This window comes from Ursus arctos, unplaced genomic scaffold, assembly GCF_023065955.2.
Source record: "Ursus arctos isolate Adak ecotype North America unplaced genomic scaffold, UrsArc2.0 scaffold_1, whole genome shotgun sequence".
NCBI classification, from domain to species: Eukaryota; Metazoa; Chordata; class Mammalia; order Carnivora; family Ursidae; genus Ursus; species Ursus arctos.
Window position 1 is genome coordinate 64,497,229 of NW_026622763.1, and position 17,429 is coordinate 64,514,657.

Genomic DNA, 17,429 nt, shown 5'->3' on the forward strand with positions numbered 1-17,429 from the left:
GTATTTACTTTATTCCATTTTATAGCCAAATAATACTCCATTGTATGCACATGGTACTTTTTATTTATCTGTTCGTTAGTTGATGGATATTTGGGTTATTATGAATAATGCTGCTATGAACACTTGTGTACAAGTTTTTTTTTTTTTTTTTTTAGATTTTATTTATTTATTTGGCAGAGAGAGACAACCAGCGAGAGAGGGAACACAAGCAGGGGGAGTGGGAGAGGAAGAAGCAGGCTCCCAGCAGAGGAGCCTGATGTGGGGCTTGATCCCAGAATGCCCCGAGCCGAAGGCAGACGCTTAATGACTGCGCCACCCAGGCGCCCCTGTGTGTACAAGTTTTTATGTGGACATATGTTTTCAGTTCTTTTGAGGAAATTTGCTCCTTTTTATCCCACTGCAGCTTCTACCTGGTTGTTACAGGTTTATACGGGAAATACTGATCTGTGTACATTTACTCTGTGGGTTTCTACATTTCTGACTTCTCCTACTGCTTAGATTAGCATTTCAGGTGTGTCCATATCTATCATCTCTCTTTATATATATGTACACACATACAAGTATTTACTGTACTTATTGCATATGCATCAAATTGTTCTCTCATCATATAGGCAAGATATATGTTAGAGTCATTAAAGTGTCCTTTCTAATGCTTTCTAGTGTGTCCTTTGGGGTTATCTCTGCTTTTTTATTTTGAGCTATTTTACAGATATATTAGTTGCAGAAAAATGATGATGATGTACATTATTCTTGATCATAGAAATATACAGTTATTCAGTAGAATGCAACTGATTATTGCCCTAGGAATGGAGCATTGATTTATAAATTCATTTCAGCATTTTTTGTATTCTTCTATATGTGTGATATTTTGAATTCTTCCATGAATTGTTGTTAACATCTTGTCCCTTCATTAATGAATGAACTAAACAAAATCTTTGACAGGTTTTCATTTTATATTTGTGAATCATGATTATGTTCTTTTTTTAAAATTATCTTTAAATAGTTCCTTTCCTTCTTTTTCTTTCTGCTATTCAAAACAAAACTATACAGTGGAATATAATGAAAAGAGGAGAGAAATCCCTGTACATTTTCCTATTTCTTGTCATTCTTTCCCTTCTTTCAGCTTAGGAAGGAATTTGACTATGTTGTAGTTTATTTGGAGTTTTCGAGCTTGAAAAACAAATCCATAATTTTTTTTCAAATTCATAATTTTTAAAAAATTGGTTTGTGAGATGTTTTACTGGTCATTTGAAGATTTTAAAGAGGTTAATAGAGATAGTCATTGATTTTAAGTAGTATTCCACTGACAGCTGTAAAGAATTATGTTTATAAATTATTCAGCACTTCAGTACACAAGTGAAAATCATCTTTAACTCATACCTTTAATATTTTCATACAGTCAAAAAATAAAGATATACATTAAGTAGACATAACATGACTTATTTTAATTGATCAGAATATTTTGTTTATGACATACAGATAAAAGAAATGGTGGTTTCCATTAGCTGTTTAAAACCAAAAGAAAATTAAAATAAGTTCACATTTTTAAAAAATTATAAGCAATAATTACAGCACTACACCTACCCCTAATTCTTTGTACACTGGATTACATTTGAGCAAACACCAAATTTCAGAATGGATATTTTACAAATAAATGCACTGGAAAAAAAAACTTTAGAAAATTAAAAAAGGACCGATTAGAATTTTTTTTAATTAAAATGTGACTTTCACAAGTACAGAAAAATAGCAGATCTACATTTAAGTTAGAAATTCCCCCAATTAGTTTTTAATTACCAAAAAAGTTCCCTTTTAAAAAGTACTGATTTTATCTTTTCTTCATAAGTAAGATATAAAGGAGATCTTAATTAGCATTTAAGCTTTAGAGAAGCCTAATATTGAAAAATATTACTCATAAAAAAATTTGGGTACAAAACTAACACTGAGTAATTATTGGATGCTTTCACCTGCAATAGATGATTCTTGGCTGGAAAGGAAACCTGATCTGAACTTAATATGTTAAAAGCACAATAAAAAAATACTGGGAAATTACAGTATAATTTTAATAAAATGCTCATGGAGAATTTGACATTTTCTACTGTCATTTATGGTTGAGACTTGACAGTTTGTCTGGAAGAATGAGGAAATATGTGAACAGTATCAAGCAAAGGATTTGAATCTGTGTCTTTGAATAATAAGTAGCTAAAAAGTGAGTTTATTTAAAGGGATTTTTGTATAATTTAGACAGTAGCAAGTCCAGAACAACCTGCATTCCTTCTTAAGACAGCTTGCTATAAAATCCGTAAATTTGAAACTAACTGTAAAACCCTTGCATGTATACAGATAAATTATAAATTTATTGACCAGACCTTTTAATATGTTAATTATTACTAATTAGATAATTTTCCTAGACAATTTCAAATGACTTCTGAACTCACCATCTAGTGACAGCTTAAGAAAGAAGCTGTGATTACTAAGTTATTAGTTTAACCCATTTTAAACAAATTAACACACTAGAGAACACATACACATAGTGATTTCTCCTCCTCAAATTGACTTTTACTAATTGAAGGCATTTTCATTTTTCAGAAATTTAAGTGGAAAATAACATTAGGGAAACTGAATCCCATTTAAATGTCACTTTAATTCATTAGCAAGGCTTTCTTCCATCTTAATTTAATTACTCCCTAGACATTCTAACAACAGTTCTTCTCCACTGACATATTCAAATCTTTCACTGATTTTTAGTATCGTATTTTAAATAGTCTGGAACATTTCCAAAGCCATATATATTTATACAGTAAGAGTCAGAAAAGTAATATTTTTACTTGTGTAAAAACCATAAGAATGGCAGATTGACATTTATTACCGTAAGGACCCTTTAAAGTTTCTGGATTAGAATGCAAGTTCATCGTCAAAATAAAAGGAGAAATATGTCAAACATACCTATTATTAAGTTATGACTCACCTAAGCTAATGTAGTAAAACAGTGGCCTTGAGTTTTTTTTAATAAATATTTTATATTGTATCATAGATATTTCTGTTCTCTTGGTTCTCAAACAAACTTCTGATGCTGGCATCTGGTTGTCTTTAAAATATTTACCAAATATAGAATTCCAGACTCTATTTTATTATAAAATCAGCCCAGACACAGTATCAGATATTAACAAGCATACATTGTTACATTATGTATTTGTTTTTTTAAAAACTTATCTAGATTATATGCACTTGATTTGAGACTATAAAATAGAATAAGAGTATTTACAAGCTTATTTTCACAAGAATTTTTTTTTTTACAAACTTCCAAGAAAATAAGAAATCCTTCACTGATTTCCTTCATGTAAAATAATTGCTAATTTGTCTACACAGTAGAAATGGAAGGGGCAAAGTTTCTATTTACAGATACAGGGAAACTGATTCCCTCCCACTTGTGTAGTAAGATAGGAAAGTAGCTAACAAGGTGTTTGTAACATCAACCAAAATGTCTCGCTAATGATAGCAAAGTAGGATTGCACGTCCTACATTCTAGTCATCAAATCTCAAAAACAGATGTGACGTTGGACATAACTGTGATGTATCAGCCAATGAGTAGCCAACAGCAGTTCTGTTCAGTCACTTTTCTTGGAGAGAAAAGGGTAAGCCAACAGAAATAATTACTACTTTATCTAGTCCATTTGAAAGGGTAGATACAAAAAGGGCTAGAATACTTTACTGGGTAAAAAAAAAAAAAAAAAAAAATCAAGCACACCAATGAATATGGGATAAAGATTTTAAAAACAAACAAATGAAAAACTAATTTTCCCACCGAGTCTGGAGGCCTTACATAGCTCTCTTTAGTCAATAAGAGTAGAATTGTGCCCAATGTGTATATGAACTTTTACAGTTACTCATTTGTGAATTCACGCGGTGGTGTACTAGAGCTGATACATATCAGCCTGTAAGAGTTGATTGTATTCATATTTTCCCAATTTCACATTTAGTAATGTCAAATTGGTAACCTGAAATCAGCCATGGTGGGAATACACCACAGAAACTGGAAAACATTATAAATCAGGGGTTTTTTTCTCCTCAAGAGCTAGTTGTTAAACATTTCACAACACACTACTGAATTGATGTGAGGGTTTTCTTTGTGGCATTCAAGAAATTCATTGAATATTGAAGTCTTCTGGTCATAAAGTCATGGATCCAAGTCCCTTAGTTAGGAGTGGCACAAAATAGTTAAGCAGTACTCTCTCGATTATCAATCATATAACTTTTCTGGTTTTAAGACAACATTTTCAATATCATGGATGCTTTTTCCATTTAAGTGTTCACTAGGACAGTCATGACTGTAACCTGTACCATCACTGATTGTTGACACTGTGTAAGATGCGCTTCGAAGAGCATCTGTATGGGAAAAGCTGTTTCCAAATTGGATTTTATATTGATTCCAATTTCTTCTCAGAATTGCTTGAACCTGTCAATCAAAAAGAAACAGGACAAGAGCAAACCATTATCTGAAATAAAGATATTGTATTTAAAACTACAATAAAATAATTAATGTAAAACTTAAAAGAAACCAAAAGCATTGATGTTAATTAGTGAATAATATTGCTTTATTTTCTTAATTAAATTGGGAACATTAAGAATTTTATATTTAGGAAATTCATTGCATTACTCTTTACTCTTAGATCCCATTAATATTTTTTATGCTCTATCTTTGAAGCTTTAATAACGCATATGAATGTATTATTGTCAAATAAGTAGTTAATCCAGACCCCCACTTGCAGCTTGCATGTGTTACATTTAGTTTTATATCAATATCTTAATAATAGAATGAGAAGACAATGAGTGAGAGTACAAAAGAAGAGAGAAAAGAGATAAAAGAAAAAAGTTAGGGATACACGGACTATAAATCTTCATCATCATCATCAACAACAGCAGCAACTACTTATTTTTGAGTGATTATCATGTGCCACATATTGTGCTACATTCTGGAAAAAAACATTAAGGTTTTTGTCCGCCTGAAATTTACTACCCAGAGGGAAGAAAGTGTTGGACAGGTAATTACAAATGATACAAGCCTGTGAAAATGTTTAGGAATATCAGCACTCTACTTTTGTGTGTTTGGATCCCCCTCGGACTGGGTGAATTTGATATTTAATGACTTCCTTCTCTAGGGATAGAGATCACATCTGGTAGGCCAGGTGACTTTGGTTTAAATTGAACATGAGACACTAAGGTGATTTTCTTCATATTGAGTCAGTAAGTGGAAATGAGAATATTCAAAGACATCTCCCACTTGGTAACCTGAATATTTCCTGGTGTCTGATGATTGGGCAGACCAGTGTGGGGCTGTCTGCTCCTACCTTATGAGGGTAGTAGCCACATCCCTGTGACCTAAGCTAGGTCTGTCCAAAACACATCTAGCTTTGAATTGTCTTCCCCAAGCTCTCTGCTGCTCATTGACGCGTTCTTTGATTGCTTCTTCAGAGACAATCTGAGCATCACTAAAAGCAATTTCCCAGTAATCCATGTACTGTTTCCAGTACTCATGCAATAATTGTCTGCCTTGCTACTAATTATATATAATTCCTCAACTTTTCATTCACTGTATTCATGTGTAAAAATTAATAATAAATTCTAAAATAGAGCTGGTTTATTAAAGTCTACATTCTTTTGTCTAATAGATCTAGAAAACTTCTCCAAATTAAGACCAATCTATAACTAATAAGTATTCCCTGGAACTCTTTTAATGAGAGAACCCTGTGGGATACTTCAAAGTCGTTAGAGTCTCCTGTACTCTGTCACTTAAAATGAACACAAAGTTTTACTGTCTCACTTTACATTTTAGCATGTAGAAAAACGGAAGATACAATACAAAGTCAATGGGTTTCTTTAGTTAGAATTCAAAATGAGTTATTAGAATTTCAGGTATTAATTATGTAATTAGAAATGCAATAAATGTGTTTTAAAAGTTGTATTTTTATGAAATTCAGACCTTCAGGACTTTCAAGCTTATTTATATATATTAACTGTATCTGAAGGGAATAATTTAAATTCTTGTAAATTTTCTTTGAAATAATGGCATTTATAGGACAACAAATACATTTATTTTGCAAAAAATTATATACTACTGCTTCCTTCATGGTTTAGTAATGTCTTTCTTAATTCTCCAAATAGCATGTTTAAAGTAATTTAAAATAATATCTGCATATGTAATATCTTCAAGAGCATAAGCAAATGACAAAAGGAATGGCTTTAGAGTGTGCTTTTAAAATAAATATTCAAAAATTTACACAAAAATGACTTTTGGCCAATTATCTAGGTATTTCTGATGGGAACTGTTTTTGATCCTGATTTTCTGCTAAATTTATTTCTCTTCACTTTGTTACTAAATGATGGGCTGACTGAATACATTTACTATATAGTTTCTGTTTGAAAGGAGAAATGGAATGTAACTTTCTACAGAAGATTCTACATAAATGTGAGGAAGCAGCTGACAAAAAGAAATATCTTAGCTGTGAATATAATACTTAAGTTCTTAAAAATGAAAGTTTAAATTCAGTTCCAACAGTCAAAATGACTTTTGAAATATGTGACTGCTCTTGAAATATCTGCTTTAGGGGTTCCTGGGTGGCTCAGTCGTTAAGCGTCTGCCTTCAGCTCAGGTCATGATCCCAGCATTCTGGGATTGAGCCAGCCCCGCATCGGGCTCCCTGCTCAGCAGGAAGCCTGCTTTTCCCTCTCCCACTCCCCCTGCTTGTGTTCTCTCTCTTGCTGCCTCTCTCTCTGTCAAATAAATAAAGTCTTAAAAAAAAAAAAAAAGAAATATCTGCTTTGATTACAATCATCACCCTATTTCTTCCTTACAACTAAATCATCAGAAAAATCATGGAAGTTCAATTTTCTGAGCTGTGGGGACTTATTTACTGAAGTTAAAAATGAACCTAATTAAAGACCCATGGGCCTTGTAGGCATCTGTTTGTTTATGTTATTCTCTATAAGGATTTGTTTTTCATCTGCTTCCTCTAATACAGTATCATACCTGTTCAATAGAATATTAAAGTGGCCAGTCTTAATACACTTGTAATGAGAAAACTGCAATGGGGGTAGTAGCAAGGAAAATTGCCATTGGAAGGAAAGATAGTCTGATGTTATTAAAGATATGAAAATGTTTTTCATTGTTTTACACAATGACTGTCATACAAATAGTAAGGTCAACTGTTTTTAGAATGTAACATTACAACTTTATATGCCCATTAGCACTTAATAAGGAACCAACTCTATACTCCTTAACCTAAATTAATTTAAAAATAGTTAATAGAGCTTCATATAAAAATGCTACCTAGATCTCATTACAGAATATAGCTTTGGTTATTCTCAATAAATCTTTTTGTTTGCTTTATAAAAGTATCTCTCTCAGGTGTTGTTAGATTTACCCCTGAGGCTAAGGAGGGCCCTTCTGATAACGAGATCTCTAGTTTATACAAACAATCCACATTTTTGGCTGAGTGGGTTAGAGATGAGATGAATGTGGCCTGAGCATTTGTCACGCCACAATTATTGAATTAGTGAGAAGTTGCAAATAGGAATATTTTGGCTAAAAAAACATAAACAAAATGTGAGAGTCAAAAAAAAAAAAAAAAGAATAAAAAGGTAGAGACTAAGCTAAAGGGAAGCTACTTGACCTCCTGTGGAAAGTAAGAAGGAAACTTAAGCCTGAGCAAATGATTTTAAGAACTACATGACATAGTTGGAACCACACAAAATGAATCTGGCAGCTGTGTCTTCATGATATGAGAGTGGGAAAAACTAAGAGGCCAAGAGACAAAAAAGGAGGGATTATAGCATTTCTCAAGATGAGAAATGAGTCATGCACAAATAGGGACTGTACCTTGAGAGATGAAGAAAAGGGGACACATATTGGAGATGTTGTAAAGAACCAAAGGATTTGGCAACAACTAGGCTCAAAAGATTTTGTATTATTGTAATTTTTTACTGCCAAAATTTTCTCAATTTTAGGACATGGCAGAAGATCAAGGTCTGTGTCTCTTTTGCTTACACAGAGAGAGTGCAACAAGAGTGTTAGGCATTAGTTTAGATATTCCCTGGGCAACCTTTCCAAATAAAAAGTCCAATTTGAGATTGACTCCAATATGATTAATGCTCCCATTTGTACATATATTTTTGAAAATGAATGATTTGACAGATCTAATAAGGAACCTATAATGTACTGGTAATGTACTAAGATTGGGGTATGGTGCTAAAAGCTTTATTTAGATCCCTAGCTTAAATTAATCTTTGTGAGACTTGTGTAAGGAACTTGCTTTTATTTCCCTTTAATAAGAGTAGACACAAAGACTCAAGGAGGTTCAGAATATTGACCAAAGTATTACAGCCAGGAAAGAAGTGGCATTTTTGGGGTTTACATGCATTGCTGTATCTGTGCTTTTATTCTACACTGCTTCCTATCACTAAATATTTTACTAGTGATTATGATTTGTACATTTAGAAGTTACCCTTTATAAAAATGAAATCTTTCTGCAGGTGGAGAAGTATTGTTCATATTGTATGTATGTTCTTTGGCATGTTTTCCATTTCTCTCTCATCTATATTTAATTGTAAAATCCTATATGGACAGCAAATAGGATTGTCTAATTCAGCTCATGCAATCATTAATTTCTAGAGGTACATAATAAATGCTGTTTGAATATTATTATCAAAACAAATGATTTATATATTCTTCCTCATTGTATTTTGCATCTGTACTTCTCCTTGACTTCAGAAAAAGTCACTCTTGTCCACTGTATGGCAGAAGACTCACGGAAGCACCACTTACAGATATGAAATACAGCCTACTATGTTTAACAGTTTTATACTCCATTATGAATAAATAAATGAAATAAAAATTTTAAAAAATCAAACATTAAATTTCATTATATGCTAAGAGAAAGAAGTAAACTATTATTAAGCAAAGGAAAGCAATATTTTATAGTTTTATACATGTAGATGATTTCCAATGTTGATTTATTTTTTAGGAATAGTTCTCATAAAGCTACACGTACTGGTCCATATGTTTCCCATCTGAAGCTTTGTGATAAGCTTCACGTTACCAAGTATTTGAGTCTCACTCAGTTGCTCCCTGGATTTCTAAACTTTGTTGAATTTTCCAAAATTCTTCAACTGGTTAAAATTTGTCAAATAGATTAAAAACAGATAAAGAGCTAAATCAGTATAGCTCAAACCACTGAGCTATAAGACTATTCGTATGTATAAGAAATACAGTACCAGTTTCTAAAACACCTGAAACTTTCTAATTTGGAAAGCCTTGGATAAAAAATCTTGAATTATCCAAGAGCACATTGCCATGTTACAAATTACAGCATTCTGTTCTCCTAAGTTTTCTAACTTACTACATGTCCTCCCTGTATTGCAGAGTTTAATTTTTTAAAGTCTTTTTGTAACCACCATAAAGCTGTTTTCCAAGACCACATTGTGAGCTAGGCAAAACAAAAAACAGAGAAAGGGGGAAAATGAAAATGAGCCGATTTTATTTCCTATTAGAGTATATGTTTTATGAGGTTAAGGATTGCCTAGCACCAGACTTACTAGGATTAGTGCAAAAGGTAAGTCAAAGACTACATGAATAAAAGTCACTGATGGACTATTTTAAAGTGAGGCTGGATTTGCCCTACTCTTGAACTCCAGTATGACCCAAGCTTTTGGGAAGAAGAGTTGCACCCATGAAAAGAGATTCTACATTTTTTTTTCCTGATCAAAATGGAATTTGAAGTAGTTGTTCCTAGGGAACGTATAATTGTGTTTCTTTTTAAGAAAAAGAAATATTGCAAATATAAAACGATAAAAGGAATAAAAACAATCACCATACCTCTCCATTAAAGAAACAGAAAATTGTAGAAACCAAAAGACCCTGTAAAAGAAAAACAGAATTTTCTGATTCCAAATGGAAAAGATACATTATTTGTAACCCACTTACTACATAGTCAAAACTAAACCAAAGCTATATGCAATTTAATACCAAATTTCACAAGCTGCCTTCCTGACACAAGAACACCATACCTGATAGTGCATAAGGATGTGCATGATGTAGTCATATATCTCCTCTGCAATCCTTCCTTCAGGTCGCCATGGAATCAGCACAAATTCAATGCCGAGTAATGGCACCAGGATAAGTGTAGCTCTCACAGCTTTCATGTAGAGATTGGATTCTGCCTGGTGAGTAACTTTTAACTTGGTAATGAGAACACGTACAATATTTAATAGGAAAAAAAGATTCACCTAAAAAAATAAAATGACATATTGAAAATTATTTTATATTTAATATTAAGAAGCATTATTGAAGGATCTTTGATTTTATGTCTTAGATTATTTTCAATGTACAGAATATATTCTACTGCAGAGAATATATGCCTAATATATTAATTTGTATTTCTAGAATTGTGATTTATTAATTTAACAAGAACATCAATGTTAATGGACTTCGGTTTTAGAAAAATAAAATTATGGTGGAATTATTGTGGAACACATTCAGCTAAGGAATATCTGAATGTTTTTGTCAATTCATTTTCTTATGCAGTTTTTTTTGAACTTTGCTATGGACCAAAAACTAAGTCTTTTGAACATTTTCAGCTCAAAAAAGGAAAGAATTGTTCATAACAAATGCTAATTTTTAAGTGTCTCTTCTGTATCACTGTCCATACTAGTACTTTCCAAATACATATTATACCATAATAACCATTTTCATCTTTTTGGTTTCTCTTTCCTGTGTTTCTTTTTGTAACAGTAATACTCACAACTCCCCAAGATAGTACCATAAGCTTTATCATTCAAGGAAGCTGATCGCACACTTAAACCAGCTAATGTTCAACCTAGATCATCCTAGAGTTAAAACAATTTTGGCATCCCATGGGGCCTTCCGTTAATTACTTTCTGTAATTACATATTTACTGTGTGTTAAAAACTTTCCCCAAGAGAAGTCATTCTCTTTGAAAGGGACATATAAAACTCAAGAATGTAGTGTGGATAACTAAGTTATTCAGGAAACAGAGTTCTGCTTTAATACGTCTCTCCCTCTCTCTCTCTCTCTCTCTCTCTCTCTCGCACCTTGAATACCGCTTTCTTATCTTCATCCAAGTCAATGTCTTTTATGCTTGTCTATTTTTTCTGTGCTCATATTTTACACCTTCCATAAGATTGTGGCTATTAACTCCATAAGAGCCCTAAGGCTCTTATGTTATTATGTTATATTCTCTTTCCTTTTTCTTCACCCTAACTTCTAGCATCTGTGCTTTAACAATCTAAAACTTTTAAACTACATGCTGATAAGTAATTTATATCTGCTTACCTTAATAAATTGGAATAATAATGATAGCACCACATTTCATATAGAAAACAGTGAACAAATAACATACATATGCTGATTTAAAGCACGTGTTATGAAAATAACTGGGCCTAAAAATATTCCACTACTATTCTTAGAAAATCTAATGGAACATATGCTCCAAAGTTCACTATAATCCCGATGGAAACACGTCTATGAAAAGTAACATGGTTATAGACACAGGAATGTCTCTGCTAAAGACAAAAGCAGAATAAGCCATTTCAACAGGTGTAAGAATGAAAAATGACAAATCAACACATCAGCTGTTATTCCAACCATCCTATTATATTCCCTTTCTAAGCACCCATTGCTGTTTTTAAAGTTTTGACTAAATGGAAATTAGTACCAGCCCATGGAAGAAAATATAATAATGCCCTTTTATCTGCTTATAAATTTGGAATATAAAATATTTTATAATCTTTACATGCAAAAACCATAAATTATAAAATCAGTAGAAATGTTGCAGTTTAGATGCCCATTATATGAAAATTTCTAAATGCAAAGTGCTTTTCCAAAATGGCAAATCTGATTTAAAATGTGAAAGTAGGAACTAGAAAATCATCCTACTTTATTTTCTGCAAATACTTCCATTTAGTTTGAGTAAGAGTAGAATAATAATTTTAAATTTAGATGAACTATATCTGAATCTCATCTATCTTAGAGCAAAACTAGTTAAGGGGAAGAAAAGACACCTGTTTTTACTCCAATATTCATAAAGATCATGTAAGTGGTAGGCACAACAGGACATTTTCATATCGTGATACCACACTTGGGTCATGAAAGGAAGCAGTGTATCTCAGTACAGTGACTGAAAGAGAATTCCTAGAAGCCATTCCCAGACTAGAACAGCCAGCAACCACTTAACTATACACTGAACTGACTTAAAAATCTCTCACTAAACACAAATTAAATGTATCCTCTCTCAACTTCCCTTTGGCAAGATCTCAAAAGTGCTGTAGCCACTCGAATACCACCCTGCTCAAGAGGAAATGTGACAGGGGAAGTCTGAGTGGAAAGAAATGGATTGAGGTTGAAATATTTTATTTATAAAAGTTGTACTTAAGCGTGTGACCACATAAACAATTGCTAAGGCCCCTCCCAAGACCTTGGAATCAGCCATAACCAGTGAGAAGCCCTAGGACTTAAACAAAGACAGAACAATTTATCCTGTTAGAAAAATAGGCTCCTGCTCTTTTTTGAAAGAAAATGGAAAACCTTTTATGCAAATAATGTAGATTTTCACTTTCTTTCTTACACAGCAGCTTGATGGGTTGTATTTCTATGTGATAGAATATCAGCTGTAATTATAATCTCAGGCATTAATTGCATTCTGGTCTCTAATGCTCTGTGAAAAAAAGCATGTTAATGTGGATGACTTTATTTCCCCACTGAAACAATGTAAAAAAAGCACTGAATGTGACTTCTTTTTCTGTAACCACACTTAAAAATGTCCAATTGGTGTATTTGTATTAAGTGATGATCATTATAATAATGAAAAAACAGTTTAACCAATACTCTCTTTTTCCAAATTAAAGTTTTTTCTTTATTGGAATGTAACTCTTATTACCAAAATAGGTGTGTAGTTTTTCCCATTTGCCATTCCCTCTCACTAGATCTATCCTCTGCCCTTCTCTCTTCTGCTTTGTGTCCCAGAAAACTCTGAGGCACCTCGAAGCACTGCATTCATGCCCAGGCTTCTTGCTCTCTGACATTTGCTGCATTTGGCCAAAGGAAAGAACCAAGTAATCAGGGCATAGGAAGAGAGAAGTTTGAGTATTTCTTCCTCATTCTCCTTCCCTGCCAGGCTGTGATTTGGGCAGTGCCTGTGTTCCTCTACTCATGGCCAGACCTCTTGCTGGGCCACACTTCCAAGCACGGGCCCAACTCCCGTAACACTGTTCTGTCCCCTCTTTAGGTCTAGAGCCATTAACAGCTTCCCACTGCAGGTCCCTGGTGCCTGGCCATTCCTTATGAATTAGCTCCTTTCCTCTTCCTGCCAACACCTCAAATTAACACCTTTATTAAACTCTCTTCAATTAAACACTGCAAAAATCTCATTATGTCCACCAGGATCCTGAAAGATACCATAGGCCAGATGATTCAGGAAATAAAGTTGAACTATGAACAATGATGAAACAAAGAAAGTTTTTGTTACGTACCAGTAAAGCAGCACAAATTGGACCATGAATAATGTAGAGGAGATGGGTATCAGAACTGATCCAGCAGCTTGGGGAAAAAAACAGCAAAATTACGTTGAAGATTTTCATTTTATCTAGTTCCAATAGAAATCAGAAAGAGAGATTATCTTACTTGTCATTGTAATATAAGCTTCTCGCAACAGCATGTATACAAGCAGGGATCAGTGGAAATCCTGTAAACAACAAACAAAAAGAAAAGTAACAGACAACTTTTTCTGTAGATCAAATTCCTAAAATGTATCATAAAATATGAAACTCAGAGGTACTCTGGGAGCAAAAATAACTGGTCAGTATACGTTTAATGAGTAAATATCATCTGTATAGTCAAGCAATAAATATGGTAACTATTAGGTATTTATATATCCAGGGTTGTGTGTCTGTGTGTGTTTTCTTCTAATAGAAGTCATTTTTGAATCAGTGGACTTCAAAGCCTAAGTCCATAAACGTGCTGCCTAAGCCCCAAGGCTTAGAAGAATTCATATATATTTTCTATGATATAGAATTGGCCAATATTTATTTGGTAGATGGTCAGATGTGGGAAGAAGTTGAGACTGATCAAGTGAAGAAAAAGAGAGGAAGAGAGAGATGGTTTATATCTTAGATATTTTGTATGTTTTTAGTATTCTAAATCAGATCTTTCCAACATGAAATGAAGAAATGTTTTATAAAGGTAACCAATACTAAATATACTGAATATACTAAAGAGTGTGTGTGTGTACACACGTACCTTCATATATCTGTATCTATTGTCTGACTGAATAGGTAAGTAGATTGATATATGATAGGTAAATTTAATCTCAGTTACATTTCTGGAAACTAGTCCAATTGAATTCATTTTCAGCATTTTATATTTTGAATTATTCTAGTTGTTTTTAAAAATATGCTAGAGGTACAAATCAAGAAACAGACTCTTGATTACAGAGAACAAACTGATGATTACCAGAGGGGCAGTGGGTGGGGGGATGGGTGAAAGAGATGAGGGGGATTAAGGAGTGGAGTTGCCGTGATGAGCACAGGGTGATGTATGGAAGTGCTGAATTACTATATTGTACGCCTGAAACTAATATAATCCTGTATATTAACTAACAGGAATTAAAATTAAAACTGAAAAGACAGAACAAAAAGAAAAGAAAACATGCTAGGAGTGTATCCTTATTTACTTTGTGAATAATACCATGTCAGGAGATTGTGTGGAAAAATGGATCTTTTGTGTGCCTTTATTCAATTACTGGTCCCTCTATTCTTAAGATAAAATGGTATTTTTTTAAAAACAAACTTTTTTTGAGTGGAATTTCAAAGCTGGCTAAGCCCAATGCCCTCATTTTGTGCAAAGGAAAAAAGAGATTTGAACAATATGAAGACTAGATCCCTAATTCATGATTCTAATTCTATCGTGTTAGCCACTGCATACTTAGCCAAGATACACACTGGAATATTAAACAGAAAAAAACCCAACAACATTGTGTTATTGACCTGTGACTACTGAAAACAATGAGTCAGTGGTTCTTTGTTTAAATATTTCAATTTACAGCAATAAGCAAAGGTTAATCACCTGATGTTGTTTAAGAATGATTAATATAAGTATATTTTTATTACCAAGGAGCTCTGCATCCTCTAAGACCTTTCTTAAATGGTGAGTCCGCAGACACGCATAATGGCACTTACCCCAGCCAAGAAAATAATACCATATCAAGTGTTGCTTCTCCGCAAACACAGCCACCACAATGAGTGTGTGTAGGTAAATGCCTTCACAAAGCATCCAAAAGTAGTTACAGCCCATCAGGTAAAGGTGAATGAACTGAGACACTTTACAACTAACCTGTGAGAAAAAAAAAGAAAGCCATCAATATTTAGTTGTTTATGAATTCACATGTAAAGCAATAGTCTAGTTTAGATTAGTTATATAGAAACATGGAATGTTCTCTCCTCTACACAAAATCTTATATACTAATGATTCAGATTTGTAAAATGCATCTGCATCCTGATCTGATGGTGCCTCTAAAGTTTTTAACCACTGACTCTAAATATTTATAATGGTATACCTCCCAGGAAATATGTAAATTCCAAATTTATTACAGTTAGTGGATGCGTATTTTCCAAATACGTTTTTTTTTTTCATGAAAAGTGGCCAATAATTGAAAGTCTTGCATAGTACTGCTACCAATGCAATTACTTAGTAAATAATAATCTAATGGGCCGATATTTTATATTATTCAAACAAAAGGTTGAGGATTTCATGTAAGTAAAAAGAAGACAAAGTTATGGTTTCCTTCCTCTTTTCCTGAGATCTCCACTTTCTCTTCTCTATTCTTAAAGTGATCAGAAGAGGAAGGTTCAAATACAGGGTAAAGTAAACATGAACGAGTAAGAGATATATTTTGCTCCCTTAGAAAGGAGAAAATAAATTTAAAATTCTCCCAGAAATATATGGACAGTTACTCCCAACAGCTCCCAATTTCTAGTCTGGTCAATAAATATTTAGTGACTATTATCATTATTTTTGAAATAGGTATTTTTTTCACTAAAAAGAAAACTGGAAGGGAGGTACACTAGAAAATAAATATTGGGTTCTCATAGAATAGTAATCATGACATGTGCATATTAGTTAGCTTAAAATATTTTTAATGTGTTATTTTATTTAATCTTTAATTCTGTGTGGCATAATTTATCACTAGTCACATATTTTATAGATAGAAAACTTGAGTACTGGAGAAGTTAAGTGATTTGCTAATATTCATACAATATCAATCAAAGATATACCCTGAACCCAAGTCTTGTAATTCCAATTTTGTTTTCATGATTATACACATTGCCTTCTGCCTGTAGGATATTTATAAAACCTATTCTTCCATTAAATACATTGGCAGAATGCATAACATTAAACTTTAAATAAAGTATCTTGATGTCAAACATCACGTTAAATTAACAAAGGCTTCTCAAGGGTAAAAATGAGTTATTTGACTATATCATAAAGAAATAACAGACTTCAGCTTCAAATTTTTATCTGTTCTAGTTTTTAGACATGCATATCTAACTGGGCTTCTTACTCCTGATTTCACTTAAAAAATTTATCTATAAGCCAATATGATAAAAAGAACTTAAAACATGCTTCAGAAAAGTATTATTATGAAGGGCATTGCTGATATAAACAAACAAATTTTCCAAGAATAAATTAAAAATATATTACAGCTTGCAATTTGTACGTTAAATACAATATCCTTATATCTAAATGTTAGCTTTAGAATCTCTTGCTCTGCAGCTTCATGACAAAATATCTAATCTCTTTGCTCTAGAGAAAGTCATTCTAAAGTGGTAGGTCATTGGCCAGTTTTTTTTTTTTTTTTATGTTGCTAATTCTATCCCAGTGTGTTTCCTCACCCAGTGACGTTAGAATGGAACATACACAAGATTAAGCAATCCGGATACACATGTGCAAACAATGCAGGGAATTTTAGGATTTTGGAAATTACCCTAAAACACACGTAAAACACACAGGAGAGTATTGTTTATTGACCCACTGAGTGAAAATTCCTTCCCTTCCATGATTTCAGTAACCAGATAACTTCATCTTTAAAAAACCACTTTATGTACACCATATATATATATATATATATATACTACTCCACAAATCCATATCCAAAACTGTAGTATGGATACTATAAACATTATGAAAGCAGGTAATTTTAAATACTTGAAAATATGTTTGTTATTTATCCAGATACTTTAAACATAGCTCACATATGCATATAATTTGCATAAAATATATACATTTATGTAAGTAAATTTTAGTTTATGTTTTGAAATATGGCTTTTATATTATGATGGTCTCTGTGCTTATTTTTACCTATCTT

At 32.7% G+C, this 17,429-nt stretch overlaps 1 protein-coding gene across 5 annotated transcripts in view; it reads right to left on the reverse strand.

The window, feature by feature from the left end:
* Positions 1 to 1,363: 1,363 nt before the first annotated feature.
* CALCRL (calcitonin receptor like receptor) overlaps positions 1,364 to 17,429 on the reverse strand; it is a 94,956-nt gene continuing 78,890 nt past the window's right edge. For all 5 annotated transcript variants that reach the window (XM_057303319.1, XM_057303328.1, XM_057303325.1 and 2 more), the window contains 6 exons: positions 15,244 to 15,397; positions 13,691 to 13,751; positions 13,540 to 13,606; positions 10,060 to 10,278; positions 9,869 to 9,910; positions 1,364 to 4,453 (listed from right to left, as the gene is read on the reverse strand). In XM_057303319.1, the coding sequence (XP_057159302.1) occupies positions 4,238 to 4,453; positions 9,869 to 9,910; positions 10,060 to 10,278; positions 13,540 to 13,606; positions 13,691 to 13,751; positions 15,244 to 15,397 (759 nt within the window). In that variant the 3' untranslated portion in view covers positions 1,364 to 4,237. The remainder of the gene's footprint in view (positions 4,454 to 9,868; positions 9,911 to 10,059; positions 10,279 to 13,539; positions 13,607 to 13,690; positions 13,752 to 15,243; positions 15,398 to 17,429) is intronic.